Consider the following 27,453-nt stretch of genomic DNA (forward strand, 5'->3'; position numbering starts at 1 on the left):
GTGAGTAATTGTTTCACTTATCTAGACAGATATCAGGACACTAGTGAATCATCTCATTGCTAAGAAATTGTATTTATTGATTAAAGTCCATTACAAAAGACTATACCAAGAAGTTTCCACATGCACTTTCCACTTGATTCATTTATGTACTTACTTCAAACTAAATGTTTTTACAATGGACAAGGACAACAAACTATTTCAACATTGCCATTGTTGATCCCTGATGATAAAAACACATTCTCCTATGTACATTACAAAATTGAGCTAATAGTCGTATAAATGTTAATATCATTGACTAATATTTGAAGTTTAGCCCTGGCTTGACCCATTTGCAGTGCTCAGCTAAGTGATCAAGGAACCAATATAACGCCTCATTGCCTTCTGTCAATACACCTGGTCTGACCTATTGGCAGAGGTGGAGAGGGTAGCAGATCCATAGCATTGACAGCCTCCCCCACTCTCCTCTTCTCTCTCATTAGATCCACTCTATTAAACTACTTATGCATCTGTGTGTGGGCTGCTGGGCCGGGGCTGGGAAACAATAGGAGATCCCTGCTGGTGGTCGCTGACCTCCAATGGGGCTTAGAAACTCAAAGTGCGTTTATAGGTTGTCGACACTGGAAGGATTTTTGACTGCAGCAATAGAAATTGTCCCACATAGAGCATAGCATAGTGTGTTTTGTTGTAACGTTTGTAACATGCAGTGAAGAAAGCAAAACATGTACATGTGCATAAGGATGGATAATATCTCTACTGTGTCTTAATGGACATTTTGTGAGCCTTTGATTCTGAGTTTTGTGACTACAGTGCACTTGGTGGCAGCAATGCATATTTAGGCGGGTTTTCCAATTGCCAATAAACACTGAATAAGAAGATAAAGCAGAACGGGAAAGGGCACCACAATCAGCAGGACTACGTCTAGGTTTTACGGCTAACTTTTTTTGTTGGCTTAAAATTCAACATGTTGCCATAATGGCGCAGTTCTGAGTTTTCTTCAACACTGCCATGATGAAAAGACACACAAACCTATAGGGAACAACCTTAACGTGCATAGTGTGCATCTTCTCTCCTCCCATCTCTGCTGACAATTGTTAAACAAACATAATATTATGTTTATCACAGTGTCACATGAGTTGAGTTGGATTTAGCGTCTGATGTCGTCGGCACAGATTGCTGACGTAGGCTACTTTCGAAATTTTCAGAACATATCATAATGACAAATGCCTGTACAGGCAGTTTGCATAATCTCAGAAGGGTTTAAGCTTGTGCATCAGAAACTGGAAATTGAACCAACACAACTGTACAAAATGTCCGTTAAGTCACTGTTTGCATGTGGGTTAGTGTTTGAGAAACATCACATGATTGTGAATGTTGACATTGGTTTCTGTGTGTACCTGCTGTACAGTTCAGTTTTTGTATCTGTGTGTGAGGCATCATTCAGGTGTGGAGTTGAGGCGCATGGGACTTTGTGGCACAGAGGAGAGTGAAGGGTCAGACATGGCCGCAGTCGTCACTCCCATCTTCTTCAGTGAACGCTCGTCTGTCACTGAGATGGAGCGAGAGAACAGAGGACGAGAGGCAGCCGGTGAGCCTGAGAGAGAAAGAGAGAGCGAGAGAGTTTTTGTAATTGTTCCCTTTTTCTTTTATCCACGATTCTGCATCTCTATTTGCTTTACAAATTATACAAATAAAGCACATTGAAGTAGTGAGAATAAGAGAAGGATAGAGAATAAGATACAGATGCCATGGAAGAAACAACATTTAAAGAGATAAAATTAAAAGCAGAAGAGGCACTGCGTAAAAAGGAAACCGAGGGACAACTGTGTTTGTGTTTTCAATTTATTTAAGTATACTTAAGATCTGTGTTGTACACTTAGATTCACATTAGTTAAATCCCTTATTCGTATTCAATCCACACACCCAACCTTTTATTGGACTCTCTAGAGTAAATGACATCCATTTACTTTTATTACGTCAAATGAATTAAATGAAAACTATCGTTTGTTCTCTGCAGTGATAAATGCAGTGGCAGTGTTTGGCCCGTAGGGGGTCATGGCGGTGCTGCGAGCTGCAGCAGGTTGAGCAATGACTGCAGATTTGTTGCAGCTTGATGTCTCATCATCGCATACAGAGAAGGATACCAGCAAGAAACTACAGGCCATAATGGGAAGACAACCTTTGATATCTCTTACATCCAGCTGAGGTTCACCAGACTAACCAGCAGGGGGCAGGGTGACCACACACACACACACACACACACACACACACACACACACACACACACACACACACACACACACACACACACACACACACACACAGAGGTACAGAACCCCACCAGGGCTGACATTTGTAGCTAAGTGCTGCAATGGCTGGTTATTTATGTTGAGAGAGCTGGTGATGGTGAGAGTTCAGCAGGTGGCTGCATTACACTGTTTATCAGACCGACGCAGTGGCATTATCACTTCATGAGCCAACCAACACTCGTCTCCCCCCTTTCATCCATATTTGTGTCTTCCATTTCTGGTCATACACCCTCTGCTTCTCCTTCCTCACTGCTCCTTGTGTTGTAAAATGCCTCCTGACTGCTCTTCCAATCGCCTTTTTTCTCCCACAGATGTGCACCAGCCATCTGGGTACTTGTAGGGCATGCTAAGGCACTAGTGGCAGAACCAGCTTCTGTTCACGCCCGTTTGCATTCCAAGAGTTATTAATTCATACTGTTTTGCAGTCTGTTGACAGCAATGGATAACACCACGGGCTAAAAATACAATACACCTGTTCAGGTTTATTGTAAATTCCAAATGATGTAAAAATCTGTTTTTTTTGCCTTCCTCTACATCGCCTGCTGAATCTGCTGCTGAAATAAATTATCTTATCCTGAAATTAAATGCAAGAATTATTACCACGGAGCACAACTATACATTTCAAACTTGCAACTCTTTTGATTTACTGCTCATCTGACTTCTTTCTCTTTCTCTTTCTCTTTGTCTTTCTCTTTCTTTTTCTTTCTTTCTTTCTTTCTTTTTCTTTCTCTTTCTTTCTTTCTCTCTCTCTCTATCGCTCTCTCTCTTTACCTCCTCCCCCCTCCCAATATCTTCACTGGTTCCTCACTCCCCCCTTCTGTCGCCCCTCCCGTCCTCGTTAGTATTTCAATACTGTGCAGGTGAGGAGCTGCAACCTCACCTGTGTTGTTGGATTTAACTTTGCTGTTGGTCTTCTCTTGCATTGCTTGCTCGTACTCTCTCACCTCCTCCAAACTCAGCCCTGTGGGGAAAGCAAAGTCAGACACACACACACACACACACACACACACACACACACAATATCAGAACAGCATATGAAATATGTACCAAATTTCACAGTGTGTACAACTGCATTGTTCTGAATGTTTTATTTAACTGTAATATGAAGAATTTTGCATTGTGACCCACCGTGCCATTCGTCTGTCCATGCTACTGCTTGTCTGTGGCCAACCAGAAGAATGTCCCGGATGTTCTGAAACAATACCAGAAACAAAAACATGGCAGGAAAAACAAAATGTAAATAGAAATGCTACTGTGTGTTCTGGATTTAGGAGTGTGTATGTGTTATATAGTGTGTTTTTTGCAAGGATCTGTACCAAACTTTTTCTTTAGTCTGTTGGATACGATTTGTAGGCCGGGACAAGTGAGGTTAGATGTGTTTGCCTTTGACAAATATTGCACCCCCCCTACCTTTTGGATATTACAGAAGTCCACATTGCGATTTTGATAAAATTGCACTTAATTGTGCAGTATTGTTTGCACTCTCCTTTTGTAAAAGCTAAGACTTTCCTGTAAACATCCTTTAGTTGCACTAACAATGTTGAAAACAGGGTGTGTTTTAGTTTTGTTCTTAGTAATTTTGGTATCTTTATCATGCTTATTTGCTTTGCTTCATTGTTAAGGATAAATAGTTCAGAGTTTTTTATCAGCTCTGTAACTTGTCACATCAACTTCCTCTGTAAGAAACTAAAAACCTTTGCATTGTTTGCACCAGAAGAACAGAGGCCCTCGTACAACAAAAACAATATAGCAACTTTCCCAATAAATCTAAGCCTAAGAGCCTTCTTGGCGAGGGTCTTGGTTGTTATACTAATGTCTCAAAATAAATGGCATAATGATTTGTTTGTGTCAAAATGCAACACATGGCACATTCAAATAATAAATAACCAATCAGGGTTTTCAAGGATCGTTATTTTACTGCAGGTGTAAGTAGTTAAATACTCCAACATGCAGAAATCAATGCTTGAATAAAGCACAACAGTTTAATAAATCCAATTAACTAAAAATTAAAATTTCCCCGCCTAGTATTACACTCGTAACATTAACTGCAGATTGTATCTTGATGTCCTCCTTACATCAGCACAGGGAAAAGGCATGATGAAAAAAAGCGCTTTGTCTCACTTTGTGTATGAATTCCTCAGTCTTTGTCTGGAAGCCGTACACCTCGAAGCTGCACTGCACCCGCTTATAGGAGCACATAATAGGCTTGTGGTCATCTCTCCAGCCTTTATCCAGAGGCCCTCTGCCAGTTTTACTTGAATGCCAGCGACCCGGGTCCTGCACAGATTGAAAAGTGGGTCTATACGTTACTTGCTGAGTCTGCAAAAACGTAAGTCCCGTGAGGCGTCTTCGGGCAACGGGGGCACTATGGATGTGTGTGTGTGTGTGTGTGAGAGCGTGAGTGATTAATGTGTGAAGGTGGAAGGAGATTGTTGCTCAAGAAAGCCCATAGGACGAAAATGTGAGAACACACATTATGTGCCACTTAATCTATGAGATTGGTGTGTCTGTGTGTGCGTGTGCGTTTGCGTTTGTGTGTGTGTGTGTGTGTGTGTGTATTATTCATCTGTGTTGACGTGTGCTTGTCTACATGCTTCTGTGTACCCAGGCCTCTGAATTGATCTTTGTCTCCAAAGAATTGAAGGGAGTTTAGAATATTTAAAAGAGATGTCTGGGTGTATTCATGACTTAATACTTAACCGTTGTTTGTTTCCTCAGTAAAAAAATCCAAATGTAAAAGTTATAGAAATAGAGCACGTAACTCCCCGTAAAAACACAATTAGTCATTTTTACATTTCTGTTTTAAATTAAACAGGATATAGTCAGTTAACTAGAGAGGTGCTGGTAAATGATTTTTTTAAAAACTTTAAACAGAACCAGGCTAGCTCTTTCCCCCCCTACAGTCTTTATGCTAAGCTATGCTATTTGTCTCCAGGCTTTTGCTCAATAAAACCACATTAAAGTGGTATGGATCTCCTGATGTAACAAAGCGTGTTTTCAAAAACGCTAAACTATTCCTTTAATTTGACTTTACAAGTTTTCATTTGCAAAAACTTCAATAGGGTCAACATAGTTTTTATCTTAACACAGCTTTCACACCACCCCGTTGAAACTCGAAGCCTCCAATAATTTCAATGAGGGTAATCTGTTCGGATTGGTATGAAGCGGTTGCTGCCCACATGAACATGTACCGATTTTTTTCTTTAGCGTGCAGAATCTCTGTTAACCCTCTGAACCCTAAGGCCATTTTTACAGTTCATTCTCCGTCTGGATTTATTTTATAAAAAAGCTTGTTAAACATCAACCCTGTTGTCTACAGTCAAGATATAAACATCATTTTTTTTCAGGACAAACTGGGTAATTTGAATATTTGGGTTGCAGTGTAGTGAGGTCACTTGTATGATAAAAATGGTTGTAGGACCTTAAAGACATATAAATAAATAAAACGGAACATGAGTCTTCCAGATATGTATTGATATCACAGATAGATAAGTAATACCTAAGCCATTTTCCTCTCTAAAACACTGCTCATATGTCTTGGGAGCCCCACTGTGAAGAAATAATCATCTTAACTGTATACAGATGACAAAATACACACATTTTTTCAAAGAAAGTCCAGATGCTTTTTCCCTCATGACATTTACCTATGCCAATAATCAACATAATAATGTCATATTTATTGATATTACACCCACAGCAATGCTACACAAGCATTTGTGTTGTCTAAAACAGTTCTCATATATGCAAAAATAAACGTGAAAAACATAACTCATATTAAGCACATACTATTGACATTACTTCAAAAAAGGCCCAAATATATGCCAAATCTCAAACCAGTGTGGCCACTTTCCTCCTTAGATATCTATCTTGTGCACCATAGCATCTTTTATCGCATACTAGATAAGTTTGACTGGGTGAGGCCACTGTTCACCCCCCCTAGAATGTGGGTGACGTTGTCAACACTCCATACTCTTTGGCTGACGTTGTCTACCATATATGGGCATGCTGGTGCCTGTACTTCCCTAAACACATGGAGAGGAGAAACGGAGCGGGACGCTAGCGGCATATGCCAAAACGGGATGAATTATGGACAGAAAGTGGATAAATCTTGGATGTAACAGTTTGGATTTAATGCTCAACGACCCCCAAAAAGGCAGAAGTTCCAGGCTGGATAGAAAATCACCTGTAGAGGCTAGAAGGACTCGGAAGAGACCTCTGTAACCGCTAACTCGTTAGCTTTTTGCCGCAACTTTTGATGAGTTTCTATGTTTTATGGTTGTCAAGTGATTAAACTATGAATCAGAGGTGCCGTTTTTGCTCGTGGGCGAGTCTTTCGGGTTCAGAGGGTTGCTGGGTGGCAGTAACCGCTTTTAAAAACCGCCATTAAATTTGTATTATGATGGCGGATTTCCACAGTAATATTTTTAATCATTTGCATGTTTGTGGGCTGCTGTGCTTCCCTATGTGTGTCTGTGCATGTGTGTGTGTGTCTGTAACAAGCATAATGTGTGTAACAAGCATAGTGTGCGTGCTGTGCACAAGCCTAGGCGCATTTTACTAATGCACTGTTAAAATAACAATGAAATGCTATTTTAACCGCGAGTACATCCCGCTGCCTCAAGTTAGTTAGACCAAGAATTCACCTGAATACACCTCCCTTTTAGACCATCACGCCCATGGGCGCAAAGATGGTTGCAGGTACCTTTTGCTATTTAAATAACGTGCGCGCTGGACTTCCAGCAAAGACACTCGTGTCAGGCTTCGCGCAGCGCCGTGCCGGATGCAAGATGGGGCCCACTAACTTTATTGGGAAACGCTCTGCGGTTGTCAGTGCGGTTTTCAGGCGCGGTTGATGTGCACCGGTGTGAAACCAGCTTTTCCGGGGCTGTCTACGAGGTACAATTCCTATGGAATATAATCCCATCAGCTTTCTTCAACTTTCAACATTCAACAAAGCAGAATGTGGCCGTCACATCGGCACATAGCATACCTCTGACTCTTCATAGTGCTTTTCAGGGATGGGGTCACTCAGGATATCCAGAAAAATCACATTCTCTGCTGGGGTCGGGGTGTCCTCAAACACCTACATCCAAACAAATGGGGAAGGTCGTACAGTATTATGTGAGCATACACATATAATCACACTCACTCACCCATACTCTCATACGCATACAGTCACTCACTAAGTGGAGGGGAAGGTCACACACCATAACACCCCTCAATATATCCCACCCTCAGGCCCTTGGAGCAACAGAGGAGAGAACAGACAGTGAACAGAGGAGGGGGAGATAAGATAAAAAAACAAAACAAGGACATATAAGAAATATAAAAAAAGGGGAAAAAAAAAGAGTAATGAGAGCAGAATACACTTTTCCTTGAGAGGGAATGAGGGAAGCTAGGGAGAGAGGGAGCAACTGCACTTTTATCTGACCTTTAAAATGTGTTCTAATGTCCCACTGAAGTTGTTCATTTCACAGTTGAAAACTAACAAATAAGGAAAATCTAATGTTAGCCCGCTACGCTCCTGTGGTGCTGTTGTCGGCTCCCAGTTATGGAGTAAGTTGTATTAGCTGGGCGTATTGTGTTGTTTTCTACAGTGTGCTCAGTGCATGACACTCCTTTTCTGTTCCTGTTTTATGTGTGGTATAAATATTCATACCTTTACTCATGTAAATGTAATGTACCATGTCAATTTAACTAAAAGCAGAAAAATTAAGTTAAAGTATCAAAATAAAAGCTTAAATGCAGAGAAATGGCCCCTGTGACTGTAACGCTATTATATATTATTTCATTTGATTGTGAATACTCAGGCTTTAAAAATCATTTTACTGTTTTGCTTGGTTGAAGTGAAGCTAATTTTTAAACTCCTCTATATGTGGCTGCAACTGATTATTAGTTTTATTATTGATTGATCAGCAGGCTACTTTCTCAGAAAGATCAAGATTTAGTTGTAATTAAACTACTCACTACTTATTCTTTCATGTTTTGCTAAAAACCATAGTCATTACTAAATCACATTAGTTGTTTGTAATAATCAGCTTAAGTATGCAGTGCATAGATCATGTTAAGCAGAGATAACTAAGGATATTTAGTGTCAGAATGGAAGGGGCGGGGTCATTTGAACTGTTCTAGGCTGAAGCGGTGCAAAGGCTCGTGGTAATAAAAAAGATATGTTCCCAACGGTTTCTGTTCTAGTTAAAGTGTGTTTTAATAATGTTCTGTTTTGGCTGTGCATTCATGTTATCTGGATTTTAGTTTTGTATGGTTGATTTAGTGTTCATTTTTATCTCCATTTATGTTGTACTATGACCAACCCGGGTGGGGACTAAGGGCATCTGGGGAGTGCAGGTGTGTTCAATGTCATATAAGTGGCTTGGAAATCGGTAACTCCATTTTCTGAGTGAAACTTCCCACGCAACTCAAAAGATTGGACATTTTTAATGTTTCGTTGATTGTTTTCCTTTCTGTTTTTTATGAAACAGATGTATAGATTAATCTCAAAGTTGAACTATTGTAAATGCAAAGAAACAATATTTATTTGAACAAATGATTTCTTTAGCATTAATAAGTAGCCTAATGCTTTGTATTTGTTGTGTTTCTTTGCATGTTTAATTTAACATACTTATTTTAGACATGAACACATTTACATGACTCCAGAAAAAAATGATTTTTGTGTACTAATTTTTAGTAATGGCAACAAATGTAAACTTGATTTGTCTACTGCGTCAACTTAACAATCAAGGTGAAACATGTTAAGTTTCACCTTGAAAAATAGACTACATGTTTCAGATTTAATTGTACAAACTGTTGAGGAGTTTAATTAATAACAAAGCACAATATTTTATAAGTTCTTCATATGTTTTGCATGTAATAACTTATTTGTAAAGTAACTAGCACCCACAGGTGTCATACTCTCTGAAATGTATTAGTTGCATAAGAAGAAAATACTAAATAAGTAAAAGTACCGCACATTTGTACTCAAGTAAACTTATATAATGATACCCATATGATGATATGCGTAGATCATGTACAGCACTCTGAATTTGTGTTTGTTTGGAATAAACTTATGTAACCTGTAACTATCTGACATGAAACCAGATTTGCCCCATTTTTCTCCACAGGCAGAACTGTAGATCTCCATATTTTGACATGTTGGTTCTTGTAACTTGACTAGCTTGTCAACTCCTCTCTTTATTTTATAAGTGCAGACACAAGGGCCAGACAGAGTGGTAATTGTGACTTTCTGTGTGTGTTTATGCGTGTGGACAAAATGCAGCATGGTAACTGTGCTCACCACCGCTGCAAGTCTGGTTAATAGAGCTGCCAATACGGTATTTTGTGTTTTTTGCTTGTTTTCCTTGTAATGAACGCATCAATGTCATAAACATTTTCCGTGGGCTGCAGAGAAACCAGCAGTTTCTCTCTTTCTTCTCCCGCTCTTCCATAATCACTCCATCGTTTTCACCCCTTGTGCCCTCTCATACTCACATTGTTGTTATTGCCGTTGTTGTTCTCAAATCTCGTCTCAATGCGGATGCTGAACTTGGGAAGGTATGATATCTACGGGGTGACAGTGGTAAAAATGGAGGAGAAAGTAGTTGAGGGCAGAGATAGAGAGAGTGGAAGCAGGCTGCAGATTAGATCCACTGATACTAGAAAGAGATGAGCTTTGTTGCATTCATGTACAGTAAATGATGTGTGAGAATACTTACTGAGTACTCTGCAGCACCAGGGACGTTTAATATGGAAAGGGAGAAACAACATTAGTTACTCATACATGCATGAGCATGCAATTGCTCTCACACACATACACGTTAACACGGGGGAATACATGCATACATAGTTATGAATTTTTGATGAAACTTGGAAAAACCAAAAGTAAAGTAAGTTTTGTATAATGCATGGAGGGGAAAGTAACCTGAGGTTTAACAAAAACAAAGGCACTCAAACACACACCTGTGATGGTGTAGGGGTAGAAGTTCCAGGCTTTTTCTGTCAGGTAGAAGAATCGCGGGACAAATGCTTTCGCCCAGGACGGCAGTTTACTGACGCAAAGCAGGAAGAAAAAAGAATCACAGAGGGGAATGGTAGCAAAGAGAGATTATGGAGGGAGACGGAAAAATTCTAAATGTTTTTTTGTGCCATTTATAGCCAGATCACCTTTAGGCTACTCTCACCACAGCACTCATTTTTATGACTCATTCCCAATTACACCTGTGGTGATGAATTGTTACTGTAGCTTCTATGTCAAAATATGATTGAGGTAAAATACATTTATCCTTGCTTTATTTAAGTGTATGTGGCGTGTGTGTGCATGTGTGTGTGTGTTCCAGCATATCTTTACTATTGAGGACCAAATGTCCCACAAGCACAGAAAGATTAGGAAAATCCTCCACGGTGAGAATTTCTTTTTACTTCTGTAAGAGTTTATTTTAGGATTAGTCCTTGGGTTTGTAGTGGTGATTAGAATAAGAGTTGAGGTTACATTAGGGTAATGAGTGAGGTTGGCTTAGGGTTAAGGAATGAATTTAGAGTTAAAAGAGGATTCCGGGTTGTTTTTGAGTATTCACTATAATCACACTTCATTGATTAATGGGCTGTCAGCATGAACACAAAGGACACAAAACACAATAACGGACACAGTCAAGCATAGCTTCAAAGTCAATGCGGTTGAATGATAAATGCATTTGCAAACATTTTAGTTCTGACATTTCTCACATCCTTCCTTGTTTATGTTGATGTCTGTAGCTTAAACCAAATAAAAAAATCATGTTGGTAACACACCCCTACTTAGATTTATAAATGTTTATAAAAACCTAATTAATGGTTTATAACCCACTCTTAATATAGTTTCAATTTGATGTAGGAACATTTCAAAGTAGTTATAACGCATACACACACCTTAGTATTAGATCATTATTCTCAACTAAGAGTCTGAACTTACACAATCAGAACATTTCACTGTGTGATGAGATCATGGTACAATAACACGTCTACTGTCACCGTAAAGTATCGGCCTCAACAGGTTTCAGACAGCTAGTATAAGGACTTTGGATTTGTGCAGATGACACTGCCCTGTGGGTGCTTCTGTGTTGAAACTATGTTTTATTGCTTGATACTTGCAACATTGATCAATAGAGTGTATTACACAGCAAAGTGAGAAATCAAAGATTGAACATGATCTGTTATAATAATGACAGATCCAGCAATTGGAGCATACGACTCAGTTTGCAAATCCCAAGAATGATTAGTTTTCAATGCATCATTAGTACAGCAGCGCAGTCGAGATGCACTCTACCTGTTGAGGTAGATTCGCTTCTCTGTCAGCTGTCCCTGGCCGTGCTGGGGGTGAGTATCTGGCTCATTCTTTATCACCTCCACCCCTTCTCCCCCACCACTCTGCTTACAGCTGTGCTTACTGATCATGTACAGCTGCCCAATCCTATACTAGAGAGAGAGAGAGAAAAAATCTTAACAAATACTATACTATACAAGGGGGTGGAAGACATCAGGGAGCCTGTCCTTTCATGTCAGGTTTACCAAAGTAGCCTCTTATGAGCCAATACCTTATACAAAAGTATTGATAGGTGGGACACATTTATATGCAACACTTAAAATGCAGCAATGTATTTGTAATACATACATACATTGTAACTTATTCACTTATTATAAATTAATGTGTCTGAGCAAAACACTCATTGCAATTATATGACCTTCCGCTAACTTGGTAATACAGCACCGTAAAGAGAAGATCTTTACGACCGCAGGTGTAGTAAAAACACTACCGCTTTTGTCCAAAGCGGCTACTAGAATCAAAACAAACTGAAAGGTACAAATAGCAACTTTAATTTACTGTGTATGAATACTACCATGAAATGACCATAGCTGACATCAAAATTTCATTTGGCCAGTGACGGTGAATGCATTTGAGTTTAAATTTAGGGGGTGGGACTTTGTTCTCTGCTGCAGCCCCAGTATGTGCTCCATGCTCATAAGGCGGGAGTATTTTTTGTGTGCTAGTCTAAAGACGACGATGCCTTTGGACATTCCAAGCGGCCTCCTCAATGAACTCAGTCTGACAGAATCAGTTTCCTTTTGAACAATTTACACAATAATACTTACGTTTCTGCCCTGATGCCACTATCATTCTCTGTCTTCTCTTCAACACCGTTTTTATGTTCTGCATTGTGTTCACTTAAATTGCACATCACTTTGGTGAACTTTGTTTTTAAAGTTATTATGAAAAAGCAATAAAAATGACACCACAAACCAAACTTTCCTGCTGTGGCCATTGTAATGTAATTTATTGTCTTGCCCTATATTTGTGTGCCACTAAAGCATTATTTTAATTAGGAGTAGAAATGGAGAAAGATGTTGACGAAGAGGAAAAGAGGAGGGCGGCTCTCAGTTTGCTATCCTACAATGTGCTTTGTTGACATCAATGTGGCACCATCCTTCTTGCTCAAATTACTGTGAAATGTCAACACTCAATATTTGCGTATTGATTATACATGGGACTTAATTAATCACAGTGATGGGTTCTTTTACACCATTTTAAGACTAACAGACTACAGAGCAGTGAGCACCTCCCAACCAGGTTGTGAATATTTTTCAATCTAAGCAGGAAGTTGAAAAGACTTATCAATCCTTTACATTAATATTATTATGCACTTTGAATGACTTTATTGACAGCTCTTTACTGTCTTTAAAAACAATCTTTTTTTTAAATATAGCTCATCATGGGGTGGAGACAGATAGCATTACAGATAGTGTCAGTGTGATGGCAAATGAAAATCAAAGAATTCAAATTTAAAGTAAAGCTAATGGCAAGAGGAAAGACTTGAACTTATGTAACCCTCAATCTGTCCAATGACAACAACAATGAGATGTTTTTTGCTAAACAAATTTAAAACGTTCTCTAAACATTTTAAATTTATTGTGTACTCAGCTCCAAAGCAAGACAATGGAAAGAGTATGGCACAGTCGTAAATCTGCCTGAAGTCTTTTGCGGTTGATCAGCGTCATATTAAATATGCTTTTATTCAACGTAATAATAACAAATATGACAACCTCCATTACATTATGTTGCAGGATGATGGCACTCTTTTGGCTTTTGTGCAAAGTGACACCCCACAGGGAGGCTCAAGGACACATTCAGCATGTGCACATAAGGACCTGGGGACGGAACAACACTACAGTACTAACCCACTCTGCCACCTGAACTGCAGCTGTCCCCTATCAGCTTATCCTTTTTTTTCTCCTTTTTTACAAAATGTAGAAAAAACAAGTTATGAACAGTAGGCTACATAGTATATCAGAGAAAAACAAAAAACAAAGCAAACATAATTAATAAAAGTAACAAGCTCAACTAATGAAATATGCCAGTGCAAAAATGGGCTAGTAAAGTGCATCCAGTACAAAGAGACCTTCGCAAAGTGAATATTTTGTCTTCTTCTCCTTAGTTCAGTGAGAAATTATTTTGAACATGTCATTGCAGTCAGCTTTTCCTACAGCAGAACAACTTTCTTTAAACACACATTGAATGACAGCTGTAGTGTTTTACTGTAGTACTAACTGGATAATTTACACCTGGAAATCAACACCATTCCCTTTTTTTTTTTAATGAAGCGTTGGGACATTGTAAATGGCTCGGACTGATGCTTAAATAAGCTGCACTTAAACTTACATTGCATTCAGACGAAAGAGGATTTGTTGCCAGATCAAGTTTCTGTGTGCCCTGAACTGATACTGTAAATCCTATTTTGGACTGCTATTTGTCACTGTCATTGTTTTGGTAACAGGTAGAATTGAACAGGGGGCCGGGGAGGTGATAAGGACGTTCCTTTTGAAGGACACTTTGGTGCATAACTCCCTCGTCTGCCCACCTTTTCTCCTTAGCGGGAACAATGTTGTTTACAAGCCTGCAGGCCTTTTGTTTGACTTTAGCTCTAGCTGCAACCAGTCCAACTAGTTTGTCCACTGTTAGGTTTTCTGAAACAAGCGAGGGAAGTAGAGAAGCAGACAGATGGGGTGATAATTTAGCAGCAGCGGTATGATGCTGCTGCTGTTGTGCTTTCTGTCTCCATCAGATTGGCCGAGCCCATCGAAACTGAACGTGCATCGCTTACCCCCGTGTGCCAAACTTCCAATGTACAGCCGTTGGTGGTCTGTGTGCTCTGATGATACTTTTGTTATCAGCACAATAACTGATTACTAGTGGAAAGAACACTTTCACGTGAGAATTAAAACCCTGTCTTATGTTTCAATTTAAACTTGAAGGATGTTTGTGTGTGAGCATGGGAAAGACAAACCCACTTACCTCTTCCACCGTCAGGGGCATACAGATGCGGTACTCTTTCAACAACATGGTGCCGTTATAAAGGGGAAACTGTGAACTGTGTCCCTCTATCTCAGCTGTCTCAGGTTCAGGCAAGCTGCACTGCTGCTGGACCACAGTGACCTCTTGTGTGACGCTCCTCTTCCTTTGTTTTGCTGATGTCAGTGATCCATTGAGTTAGGTCTAGTCCTCTCTGTCAATGAGTATCTGCTGTTTTCTTACTAATTCCCCCTCTCGCTCACTCCTTACAGCCTCTTCTCTGCTGTTTTGTTTCTCTTCTTCAATTATTCTCCTAAACCCGGACCATCTAACAGCTGTCTCTCCCTCCTTTTCTTATTACTTCTGCTTTCTCTTCTCCTGCCTTCAGTTGCCCTTTTCGGTTTGCTGTTCTTCTCACTTAGTTTTTGTTTGCTTTCTTTCACCACAGTGAGGAAAGGGTAATTAGCTGTGAGGTAAGATTGAAAGTCAACAAACTCTACCTATTCTTTCGCTTCTCTGCCTCTCTGTGCTTTGTGTAAATCCTCCTTAGGCTTCTCATGTGTGACCTTGTCTGCTTGGCGCTCCTCCCTTTCCCCTAAACTGCCCTGTGCTGCTTTCAGTTCCTCACAAATTCCTTCGCTTGTTTGCTCCTTATCTCTTTTTTTCTCTCCCTCCTAAAGTATCCACTCCCCGCCCACTGTACTTAACTGCCTCCTCACCTGTGTCACCCCCCCCTCCCCCTTTTCCTTCCCTCTCTCTGATCTTTATCTGTTCTTTTCTCTCCGTTGCACCACTGTTAATATCTGGGAACATTAAGTAACACAGCTTGTTGACATCAGTCTTTGAAATTGAAGTGCATTCCTCAGACAGGACCCCCAACACTCAGGTTATGACAGGACTCGGGGTATATGAATGGCTGACTCATAAGGGGTTGTCAGGGTGGGCCATTGGATTAAATATTACCAGAGCCATGAGAACTTCCATTAAGCACAGTGCCAGGCTCACTTACGTCGTATTATCTTACAACCTTCAGCCAGGTTTAATTGAATTCGTGTTTAGTCAATGAGTAGAGGAGTCAAAGCAGTCATAATTTTGTGCCTGTGTGTGTCCTTGAGTCACGGCTCCACGCTCCTTTTGTTTGAGCGAGAAGTGGCTGCCAAGCACATATTGTTGCCTCCTCATCAAATAAGAGAAGCAGATGTTTGGCTTCTCCGGGTCAGTTTGACTGGGGCCAAACCAAACTAACCGGCCCTGGATTCTGACTCTCAGGTGGTCAAAATGTGAGTTTGGATACGGCGAAATTCACTTGCTTCAATTAGTTCTGCCTTGAGATGGAGGTCAAAGTGTCTCTCCACTCTACGTGTCTGCGCTATCATCCGCTCCGCAGTGACAGAGAGGTAAAAACAAATTCCTGGTGGGGTTTGCTCATATCTTATCAAATCAGTGTTTAGAGAAGGGAAGCCACTTCAGAGTGCTGAGGTGTGCTTTGCTCGTCTCTGCCTCCATTTCCCCTGGACTCAACGCACACAGAGCTTTGACAGCACTGCGGTTTAAAAGATGATTGGTCGTGATCTAGATGTGTGTTTGGCAGTTGATCGAGTCATTGATTGCTTTGATTGTTTAATTGTGGTTTGAGGGTTGGTTAATGTAACCATTGTGAGGAATGGCAGTGCTCTTGGATTATTGATCCTTCAAATGATGAAGCATATCCAAATACAGGTTTCTTGATTGATTAATAGATGAAATAGACCTTTACTGCTGGTTGATCCTGTGCTTTCTTTAAAAGATCAAAATCTGAAGTGGATCTAGTTACTAAAGAATTCAGAGGAACACTATTTTGAAATGTCTGCAATTCTTTAAAGTATTTTCACACCTTAATTAGAGATATGACAGTAGAGAGATGACAGGAAATGAAGGAAGAGAGATGAGGAAGGAGATGCAATAAAGGCCTCATTAACACATGGTATCAACATGCCATCTGTACATTATCTGGATTATTACATCTGATCAATGGGACCAGGTATTAATAAGCATTCTCAGCCTCTTATCCTGTCAGTAATACGATATCAAAATGCTAATTAATTAGACGAGGCTGACAGACTCGCAAGATACTACTACTTTTAGCTTTTGGCGGGCCGCTTGAGTTAGCTTGAAGTGACAGAGTTAGGTGACTGTTCCATTTGGTGGGTCCAGTTTTTTCTTAAGCTGCATTTAGACCCTAAGATCAGATCACAGTTGCTTCTCATGCGATCTGGCCGATTGCATTCAGATAACAATGTGCTCTTCCCACCTCAAAATGTCTGTACACTTATGACTTTCATTCTTTGCAACTGAAGAAACTCCAACGTTTCTGTCACAGACTTTTGTGAAAGAGCAAGTCAGTGTTTGACAGAAATGTTTCATTTTCAATAAACTTCAAGCTGACATATGCTGGAATTCAGGAAAATAAAAATATTCTGGGGCGTTAGAAACATACTCGTCTTTATCTTTTCAATTACTAAAATTCAACTGTACATCTACCTGAGTAACACATTTTGAAACTTTAATGCTGATCAGAGCTTCCCGTCCTTATTTCGTGTCGTGCAGGACGGAGGAGCAGGCGGTGATGGAATAGGACGGGACTTCATCACAGTGCTTACACTTATCACATCCCCTCACATCATCAAATGAAAAATGAATGGAGGCACTTAAAAACCGGGTGAGACATTCTTTGACCTCCATGTTTCTGTGTGGCTCTCCAATCTCAAGGTGTGGTCACAAGCCAAGGTCTAAGGTTCTCTTGTGTCCCCTCCGAGCGTGTGAATGATGTACCTCCCCCGCCCCCCCCGGCCTGGATTAGCGGTGGTTTGGTGGATGGTACAGAGTAGATACGCAACAGCTTTTTGATCTTAAGGCAGGGTGAAAGGTAAGCCTTTGAGTAAGATTTGAGATGATGAATTCAGCAGTCTGTGCGGATAAGGTTTAACTAGTCTATGAGCCTTATGTTGTACAGTATAGAAGTGTGGTAAGTAGCAGCATCTCTCTGTGAGTGCGTCCAGATACTCAGCCTCCCTCCCTCCTTCCCTCCACTATTACAACAAGCCCGCTGGACTACTCTGATCTCTGTTTTGGTCTAATCATCAAAAAAACTGAAGTATTTAGGTCAGACTTTAGCCTAGCAAAGGGAGAGAAAAAACAACTGTGAGAGAAAGTATACATTTCATTATTGTCTCCGTTCACGGAGTGTCTCAAAACACAAACGCCACCAGATGCAACTGCACAGCAGACAAAAAGGAGGCAGGTTGTTGTGCTTCATCTTTGTGCGTTGTGATGTGTTTTAAGTGGGGGGTCTTTGTATGTCTGTTTGTGTGGCTGTCTCTTCTGTGTTAAGATGTGAGATTAGTATTAATCTCCTTGTAGCGGAGTATCAGGCTTGTGCTAAGACATTGATTGGACCAACTCCTTAATTGATACTACTGGAGGACCGCCTGCCAGGGGGGAATGTGGTTGCTATGTGTGTATGTGTGCTTTTTTGGTGTGTTAAAAGTGAATCCCCCGCTGACCTGGATGAAACAGAGCGCTCACTTATGCTTATTGAATCCCGATCTTGGGTAGTCAAGCTGTGTCCCGTTGGGAAACGCCTGCGCTTCCCAATGAGGAAGATGAGGTCTTATCCAACATTGTTAGGGGCTCCAGAAAGTGTTTCAGGTTGTGCCAATCAGTGCAGCACCTCAATATGATGAATGTGGTGCAAGATAAAAGGGTAAATGCCTTCATTAATACTCCAAACACACACACACACACACACATTAGATGCCCCCCCCACATGTAGACCACATATTAACACATGTTGTTACACATACACAGGCTTCTTGCTCTGGTTATCAAGTCCTGAGACTCCCAGTTATGAAAAAGAATAATTCATTTGCAGCTTTTCCTACATATTCATGAGCTCAGCATTATAGACTGAATTCCATACATTGTTGTACAGATATTCCCAGTTGAATTATAGATGTTATTTGAAATTGTTCAGTATTCTTAAATATCATCAAAATTCTGTGCAAGGAATAAGAGTGCCAGATGAGATCCACAAAGGAAAATGAAAATGTGTTTTGGTCTTGCAGAGTATTTGTGTGCAAATATAAAACACAGAGAAGATCTATTCTATAGCTTCCATTATTCCTTTGTGTATTATTTTTTTTATGAGTCTGAGAAAGAGGGGGGGGGGGTAGAAGGGTGAGAGAAGGAGAGTGAGTTCTTATGTGCATTGGAGGCAGCCAGAAGCCAGTGTGTATCTAAAGGCGTTCAGAGCAGGGATGATCAGAGGGTGTGAGCCAAACACATTCATCAGGGCTCTCCACAGGGACAGAAGTCGAGGCTCGCCATAGAGACGAATAAAAATGCTGCGGACCAAAAATAAATGAATTAATTTATTCCAGGAATGGAGTGGAGGGGATTTGGAGACAAGTATGTGTGGAAGGGGAAGGGCAGAGGATGGATTAGGGCTGTGTTCAGTGTCTGTGTGAGATAGAGGCTAGCACTGTGGCCCTGAACTTTTTGCCTATTCCACTCACCGTCCCTGAAAGGAAATTCAATTGCCACTTTCCCTCACTCTCTGTCCTGTGTGTGTGAGAGAGGGAGGAAAAGGGAAAAGAGATAGACTCAGCGACTGAATGCAAAGTTAATGCATACATGTAGTGTAGAGTGCCACTTGGAGGAATTTAAAGAAAGTTAAAATGGTATCTGTTCTTTGGCTCCTTCGCCACTTTCTGTCACCATCTCATCTAACCTTATAAAGTCATAAAGGTAATACCACCCAGTCCAATCCGGCTCAAAAAGGCATCCCGATAGCTGCATGGCAAGTACTATTCTCCAAAAGAGACTACATTTTAGTGAGTTGACAAATGTCTGTGGAATGCAGCACCGTTTGGAAATCTCACTATATTCCCTGCGGCTCAAGGTCTGTTTGTTTAACAGCGTCTACGCCAGATGGAGGAACTTGGCCGTCACAGTGAGAGTAAACAACAGAACTGAAAATCTTAGGAAAAAAAGTATGACATGTACCAATGAACGTATAGATTTGAACAAGTTCAGCAGACCAGCCCTCACGTTGCAGCAACCAAAGCCAATTGTGGTGATCAAAACCGCCGTTAGGCCTTTGTCAACATGCCAAATTTTATTTCAGTTACTGCCACCACTCCTTTGAGACAATAGAAGTCTTCTAACAAAACTGCAATCTTTCACTCCTTGTGGTCAGCACCTTTCTATCTCTTTCTTTTTTTATATTAGTTTTTGGGCCATTTTAGGCCTTTATTTTACAGAACAGACAAAGACATGAAAGGGGAGAGAGAGAGAGGAATGACATGCAGCAAAGTGCTGCATGTCAGAATCCAACCCAGCCCGCTGCATGGAGGAGTAAACCTCTATATATGGACGCCCGCTCTACCAACTGAACTATCTGATTGCCCTATCTGTCTTTTATTTAAGTGGGACCTGACTAACCTACTGCAGACCGGAATCTAGCGGCATACAAATGACAAAGGAAATTTTCTTAATTGTCTTAACCTCATAATTTACAACATGTGTGTAAGATTGTCTGTTATTAAGGTAAACATTTGCTTAATATTGTTATAGTGGAATATCAATCTACTGTAAATATAAATCCATACAGTAAAAGCAGCATTACATTTATCCTGCTTCTCCCTGCAGTCACTTTACAAATTCCCTTCTTAAAAAATTAGAGGTTTCAACATACAACTTCAACAACAATTAACTATCTTGCAAAGCCAGAAAATCGATATTTAATTTCACTCAAAAGTAAAAACAACATGAACATGCACCTTTATCACTTGTGTTTGTTTGTATAGGAAACATCTATTTTAGCATTTGTTTAGTTTATTGTGTTAGCTGTTAAAGCTGCCTGTCATCCATTTTTGTTTTGCATTTTCCTTATGAGTTGGATTTTTTAAGAAAATAGAAAGTGAAAACAAAGCTATTAAGCAGCCAACTTGCAAGTTCCAGATGGCCAACCTTCTCAATAGCACATGGATGCATTATGAGTAGAAATATCCTACTTTAAAAATACTCTAAGAAGAAAAAGCCCTGCATTGAAAATGTTACTTATTAAAAGTGCAATATGTAATACTGACAGCTAGTGTTTAAAATAGTTACTGCAGTACAAATTCAAAATACCGGAGAGAGTCACCTCCTCCGCCCCCTCCTCCCTTGACTCCAACTTCAAGGAGGCTGCCAGTCTGAGACCGCAGCATCCGTTGCTAGGCGCTTGTCTCACATAGTCAGACATTACTTCACAGCACAGCGGAGTAGCTAACGTTAGATGCTGACTATATTATATAGTCATAAAAACCAAACCGCTAAAAATAACACCACCATGCCGTCCCCTTTAACCGACTAAACACACTTAATTGGCTTAGAATTACGGCAACAATCCATCTTTGTCCGCTTATCCGATATTGGGTCGCGGGGCAGCTGTTCCAGCAGGGGACCCCAAACTTCCCTTTCCCAAGATACATGAACTAACTCCGACTCGGGGATCCCGATGCGTTCCTAGGCCAGTTTGGAGATATAATCCCTCCACCTAGTCCTGGGTCTTTCCCGAGGCCTCCTCCCAGCTGGACATGACTCAGGAGGCATTCTTACCAAATGCCCAAACCAACTGAACTAGCTCCTTTCGATGCAAAGGAGCAGCGGAAAATTGACCGGTAGATTGAGAGCTTTTCCTTCGGAATTCACATTGTTCCTCTTCAACCTGAGGTTCGACTATCTGCCGAACCCTCATTTCCAGCACCTTGGACTAGACGTTACCAGTGAGGCTGTGAAGTGGGATACCCCTGTAATTGGCACACACCCTGTGGTTCCCCTTTTTGAACAGGGGAACCACCATCCTGGTCTGCCACTGCTTAGGCCCCGTCCCAAACTCCCACCCAATGTTGAAGAGGCTTGGAACTTTAACATGCATTTTAATGTTTTTACAGTGTGTTATTAGTACTTTTACTTCTTATAGTAACAACAAATATGAATTTACATATCAACATTAATGTTTACTATTTATTTTTTATTTTAACAACAAATGATTGTGGACATCTGTTTACAGAGTATATGTGTGCATGCATGCATGCCCGTGTGCATGTGTGCGGGTGGACACCTTATTGTTTGATTGTTAGCTCGGAGCTAAACAGATGCGTAAATAGAGATAGGGGAGCCCAGTCACATCAGATTAGACCAAACAACAAAAATCTGTGTCTGTCTCACTCACTCTCCTACATACAAAAACACACATGCTTTCACAGACAGTAGGTGAAACTGTGAAGAAAAAAAAAACAGACATCAGCAAAGCAATGTGCCTCAATAGTACATCCCAACTTCCCTTTATTAACCACAAGAGGAAAACACGCTCCTGCACTGTAACTGTCATGTGAACATATACTCAACATTGTAACTCTTTGTATGCTACGGAAGCATACGACCCACACTGTGGAGTTAATACAGTGCTGACGCATACCATCACATGCCTCATAAACCCTAATGTTACCACTCCAATATCTTCATAGGCCCCAGGCAAAACACAGAGACCGCCGTAGAGACAGGAAGGAAGAGTGAGGAGGAGCACGCAGGCGAGCTGTGATGATGAATTGATTGATGAATGCAAATGAAGATGAATGGATGTGGCAAATACAGATAACAAGAGGAATATGAAGAGTACAGCGGCTGGTTCACCTTTTCCCCGTTGCAGAAAATATGAATAGCTGATGTGTATCTGGCCTATTAATACCACAGTAGCGACAGTGAACGCACCCCGGAACCAGATATGGATCCCTTATCACAAATCGTATGGCTCAGAAACGGCGGCCACCAGTCTTTTATACCATCTGGAGCCTAATCGCTGGGCCGGGACGCACAGATCAGCCTAATCGCCCGATCACCCTAACCTTTATTGCCATATGGACCTAAAACTGCCCATAGATCATTGTACATAGCAGCATTTATGTTCTTAAGTGTTTGTTGTTTGTTAGTCCAGCATCATGTCTTAAAATATCCATTGGAAATTTGTGCATGTGATAAATCAGGGTTTTTCTTTCTGTGTTTTAATAATTGATATTTCTTTTGAGTCAGTTTTCAGGCAAAAAAACAGTCTTTCTTTCTAGCTTTTCAAACCTTTATCTATGTCTTACATCATTGTACCGTAAACTGAATATCATTGGGTACCCGTTGTCTCTGGGTGGTAGTTTTGTTGGTCGGAAAAAACTAACGAGACGTCTTCTTGGGATTTAGGGAATTGTGATGTGACACTTTTTACTATTTACATAATCGTTTAACAGAGAACATAATCAGCAGATTAATTCATAATTCCCTGTTCTGTATTCTAATATGAAGCCTACATGTTATAACTGTGGGTGCATGTGTGTCTATATTTCACCAGTAGAATCCAACTTTAAGTGTAAATAAATAATAAAAAATAACAAAAGGGTCAGTTCACCAATATTTCCTCCCTAAAAAAACACATGTTCTAGTTTACCGCTGCTGATATTCAGCCAAACAGATAGTTTGCCCAGGTTTTGAGATATCCATATCTGCCTCACTGTCAAGTGTTTTCATTGGAACTACTTCCAACCGAGGAAATCTGAAAACTATGACAACTGTTGATAGTTTGTGCTGTGGATTATCCGGAGTACTGAGAATGCTTCCATTTCAGCTCTATTGGAGGCAGATGATATTTTATCTCAAAACCATGCCAAGACCTTTTTTTTAAACAATTAAAATTTCCATATGCACACACACACACGGCACACACTACTGATGATCGTTCAGGTAGATTGATCTGTGGTGTGCGTTCATTATTTACCAAACCTCCAGGGGTAAAAGACACATTTCTATCAATACAGTTAGACCTTTGCCCTGCATGACCCAAGCAGTTGTTACATTTAAGGGCTCAGCCTGTCTCTCTCTCTGTGTTTACGTGAATGTATATGTATGTATGTATATATGTATATATACATACATATATATGTGTGTACATAGCCTATATAAAGTGTGTATTTCTCTGTGTGGAAAACACAGAGAAAAGGAAAGATCACTGAGGGAAAGATAACAGCATGTCCCAAATTTATTGTACTTTACACCGTCTGCGTCCCCCAGAGATTCACTTTTGGATAAAATTGAATTAAAAGCAAAATATAAAATCTAGCACAGCCTACTGTAGCATTTATCTTCAATATCTTAATTATAAATATTTCATTTAACTAAAAACACAATGAATTCACTAACTGAGCTGCAGTATTATTATACTGCATGTTCCTCCACTCTCTGCAAGCTGCTCACACATGGTCGCTGACATGCTACTGTAGTTTCTCATTCTCACGCACGCGCACTCACACACACACACACACACACACACACACACACAGACAGAGGCATGCACGCTCCTTGAAAAGACGCACCGGGCAGGGTGACACTCACATGTGGATTCACAGACGCTGGTGTGGCGCCTCCGTTTTGCTTGGAGAAGCAGAAAGAAGCGATAGGAGGCAGGAGAAAAAGGCAGGACGGTGAGGGAGGGAGCCAGAGATGGATGGATGGATGGAGGGGAGTAAGGGGTGGAAGGGGAGGGAGGGGAAATGCGGAGGGACGCAAGGGAGGAAGAGAGGAGGGGAGGGGAGGGGGGCAATGAGAGGGATGAGTCGTTCTAGTAAATATTTATATTGCAGTATGATACGCGTGAGAGTGAAAGAGAGAGAGAGAGAGAGAGAGAGAGAGAGAGAGAGAGAGTGGAGGGAAGGCAGAGAGAGGGGGGGGGGGGAGATATAGAGCGTCCACCCCTTTATTAATTTTATTCCGGACCACTAAGTTTAGCATTCAACACGTGTCGCCAGTGATGGAGAGAGGGAGGGAGGAAACGAGGAAGAGAGAGAGAGAGAGAGAGGTTGACGGTTGCTAGGTGACGGGGCGCATATACTGAATTTTAACAAAAGAACAGGGAAAGAGGGAGAGGGAGAGAGAGTGTGTGAGAGAGGAGAGAGGGAGGGAGAGAGGTAAAAAAGAGAGATCGGTGAAATTTAATATATGTAGAACATATATATATATATTTGGATATATATATATTTTCCCAGCGTGTGTGCGTGTGTGTGTGTGTGTGTGTGTGTGCGTGCGTGCGTGTGTGTTGGCGGTGGTGGGGGGGGACACCCGCAAAACGGATACCTCAAAAAGGAAGGATGTGAAAAAGGATGGAGGGACGCAGGAAAAGAGGGGGGAAAGGCTGGTGAAAAACAGTAAGTACATTTATTTACAATGATGTTTGCATTGCGGAGGCATTTTTCTCCGCTTCACCCCGCACACAGACTCCGTAGCCTACTGCTTAGATTAATTGCGGCTCGGGCAGTGAGAGGGTGCTGCGCGTCATTGAGACAGGAATAGGGAGCTCGGGTGTCGGCATCTGTACGGCCGCGAGAGATGGATGGCCGAGGATGGAGAGGTAGAATCGGCCGGCGCACCGGGGCTTTGACCCCTCTGTCATTGCTGCGCCTGAAAACTCACAAGCCTCTTGTTCCCTTAACGCACCACAGCAGACGGCACAGGCTACATATTCCGGTGAAACACACACTCACAGATTACCGGTAATTTAATTAATAATATAAACTAAACCTTTAGGCTATGATTTTGTCTGCCAGGAATTTTCTATGCATTATTAATAAAGACAGAGTTTGTGTTCCGTTTAAGTCTTTAACACCGGTGCTAGCTGCAGTTTCCCCCTCACTCTGCTGCGGATGTATTAATTGAGGTGATCATATCTGTTGATGCTCATTTTCTCAGGCTGCGTGGTCAATGTTATGAGAGTGTGTGTGTGTGTGTGTGTGTGTGTGTGTGTGTGTGTGTGTCTGTCTGTCTGTGTGTGTGTGTGTGTGTGTGTCTGTGTGTTTGTGCGTGCGCGCGCGTATATCTGTTTGTGTGAGAGTGCGTCTGCTTGCTAGTCTTATAGCCACCGCTAAGCCCGCAAGATTGCCGATCAGTTTTTCCTCTTGATCTATTTTTATCCAGATACGCTGGATATTTGGGCGTATGGTAGCACACAGTTATCCCTCTGTTGCCACCGAGGAATCTTCCCCAACGGGCTGACTTGCCTCAAACACTCTCAGACAGCTGGAACAGGCGTTTTTTTTGCTCTCCAGCTGGGTGAAGGAGTGTGTGAGAGATTTTACTTTGTAGGTAGATTCCTAGATTTGCAACCCCTGGGGGTGCCCAAATAACTTTTGTTTTTTCCTCGCAGTACTTAAATATAGAGGAAAAGTGAATGACTGACGCAAACACAAATCACCACTGCTACCACCACTCCTTTTCTCTGAAAAAGAAAATAAAGGCCTTGGACCATAGAGACCACCAAGGGAGAAGATCATACTGTAAAATGGAGAGGCACAGTGTTGCTTCTCTTACAGATTTGCTGCAGTGATTGGGAGTGCAAGATCAAATGTATTGCCCTGGACTGTAAGGCCACTAATTGCATTAATCCATTTGGAATTGTAATGAATGTATTTGTTTTTCCATTTGTGTGGGTGGTTTTGGTGTCTTTTCCAGCTGAATTCTCCAGCTGATATCCATTTCAGTCAGCTCACCCACAGGTGACGTGCTCTGTTCAGTTTATCATTTTCCCTCGCAAGACCTGTGAAATTTACTCACAGGCGTACTGCAGCAGCGTGCAGCATGCACTGCTGCCCATAAAGTGTTGCCTTCAGTGTCAGCAGAGCCCCATTCTCTGTCATACAGTTGCCCATAGAGATCGCTGTACTGTACCAGCTGTGAGTAGGGGTAGACAGGAGGGGAGGGGAGGGAAGTGGAGAGGTGATGAGAGAGACAGAAGGTGTGTGGAGGGAGAGAGAGATGAGAGAAGGTGTGAGGAGGAGGAAGAGGTGGAGCGAAGGCATAAGGGGAGAGACGGGTGAGAGATTGGAAAAAGCAGCAAAACGAAGGGGAGAGTAGGAGAGGGTTGGTTGGAATTGAATATCAGAGGGGGACATGGTTGGAAGGCACAGGAGAAGAGATGAGAGGGATAGAGTCAACATTTGTGTGCTTGTTTTCTCCAACCCCGCGCTCTTCATCAATTTCACCTCATCGATTTATTGACTTTTACACAGAAAACCTTGAAGCTTAGCTCAATCCCCCCTCGCTTGTCTCTCTTTTCTTCTGCCAATCCCCCTGTTACTTCTTGCCTCAATCCGTTCCGTTTCTTCTCTCGCCCCATGCAACCTCTGACTTCCTCTGCATAGTTTCCTTTTCCCTTTTCCGCTCTCTTTCTCCCGCCTTCCGTTTCATCATGCGTTTGATGCAACATTAGTGGATAGTTACCTCAATCCTGACGCCCACCCAAACCCCTCTCCCACCCTTTCCTCACGTTGCACCCAGTGTTCTTTTTAATACCACTAATTAAGGTAAAGCTCGTTAACATAGAACATCAATTAGTGTTTAACGAGATCAGAGGCTGGTGTTTTGGAGTGATTACAGTACTCCCCTCTCCCGGTGTTCCTCTCTGGATTCTACTTTGTGTTGTGTTGATGAACATGTTGCAAAGTCACATATTGGCCTGGAGTGGTGGCGAGACACACATTTTATACTGTATGTGGTGGGAGTGGGGTGTTTTGATCACTTATTTGAATGTAACATTGTGTTCTATAAAATTCTTGAAGGGGATATATTTTCCCTATTAACAGCTCTGATTTTTGCTCATTAAATAAACCCATAGCCTATAATTTCAGGAAAGAATGCCCTCCATTGAAATCAGCAGGGGACACTATCAGATTGACTCTTCCTTAAAATTATGTACTGAATTGTATTCGAGTCTAAATG

At 41.3% G+C, this 27,453-nt stretch overlaps 2 protein-coding genes across 4 annotated transcripts in view; one reads left to right on the plus strand and one right to left on the minus strand.

The window, feature by feature from the left end:
* Positions 1-53: 53 nt before the first annotated feature.
* On the minus strand, positions 54-15,258 carry pitpnc1b (phosphatidylinositol transfer protein cytoplasmic 1b). 3 transcript variants are annotated; one of them, XM_034874307.1, is made up of 10 exons: positions 14,626-15,258; positions 11,605-11,753; positions 10,263-10,351; positions 10,019-10,026; positions 9,795-9,866; positions 7,297-7,389; positions 4,428-4,583; positions 3,435-3,498; positions 3,193-3,267; positions 54-1,594 (listed from the first exon to the last, which is right to left on the minus strand). In XM_034874307.1, exons 1-10 carry the CDS (start codon positions 14,671-14,673, stop codon positions 1,434-1,436), a joined length of 915 nt encoding a protein of 304 aa, XP_034730198.1. In that variant the 5' UTR covers positions 14,674-15,258; the 3' UTR covers positions 54-1,433. The 3 variants fall into 3 exon arrangements, with proteins under 3 accessions (XP_034730198.1, XP_034730199.1, XP_034730197.1); XM_034874308.1 differs by having other exon boundaries at positions 54-1,591; positions 3,187-3,267; positions 11,605-11,748; positions 14,626-15,257; XM_034874306.1 differs by having other exon boundaries at positions 54-1,591; positions 3,187-3,267; positions 14,626-15,257.
* Positions 15,259-24,309: 9,051 nt separating this feature from the next.
* Positions 24,310-27,453, plus strand: part of LOC117946177 (glutamate receptor ionotropic, NMDA 2D) — a 52,232-nt gene continuing 49,088 nt past the window's right edge. The window contains exon 1 of the mRNA XM_034874096.1: positions 24,310-24,887. The gene's annotated coding sequence lies outside the window, so the exon portion shown is untranslated. The remainder of the gene's footprint in view (positions 24,888-27,453) is intronic.

The sequence above is a fragment of the Etheostoma cragini genome, chromosome 6 (genome assembly GCF_013103735.1).
Source record: "Etheostoma cragini isolate CJK2018 chromosome 6, CSU_Ecrag_1.0, whole genome shotgun sequence".
Taxonomy (NCBI): domain Eukaryota; kingdom Metazoa; phylum Chordata; class Actinopteri; order Perciformes; family Percidae; genus Etheostoma; species Etheostoma cragini.

Excerpts from the sequence above, each read along its gene's own strand:
- pitpnc1b (XM_034874306.1), bottom strand. The coding sequence starts at position 14,673 with ATGTTGTTGAAAGAGTACCGCATCTGTATGCCCCTGACGGTGGAAGAG. Across the intron at positions 3,268-3,434 it reads ATGGACAGACGAATGGCACG|GGCTGAGTTTGGAGGAGGTG; the intron begins GTGGGTCACAAT and ends CTTTCCCCACAG. Across the intron at positions 1,592-3,186 it reads AGTTAAATCCAACAACACAG|GCTCACCGGCTGCCTCTCGT; the intron begins GTGAGGTTGCAG and ends TTTCTCTCTCAG.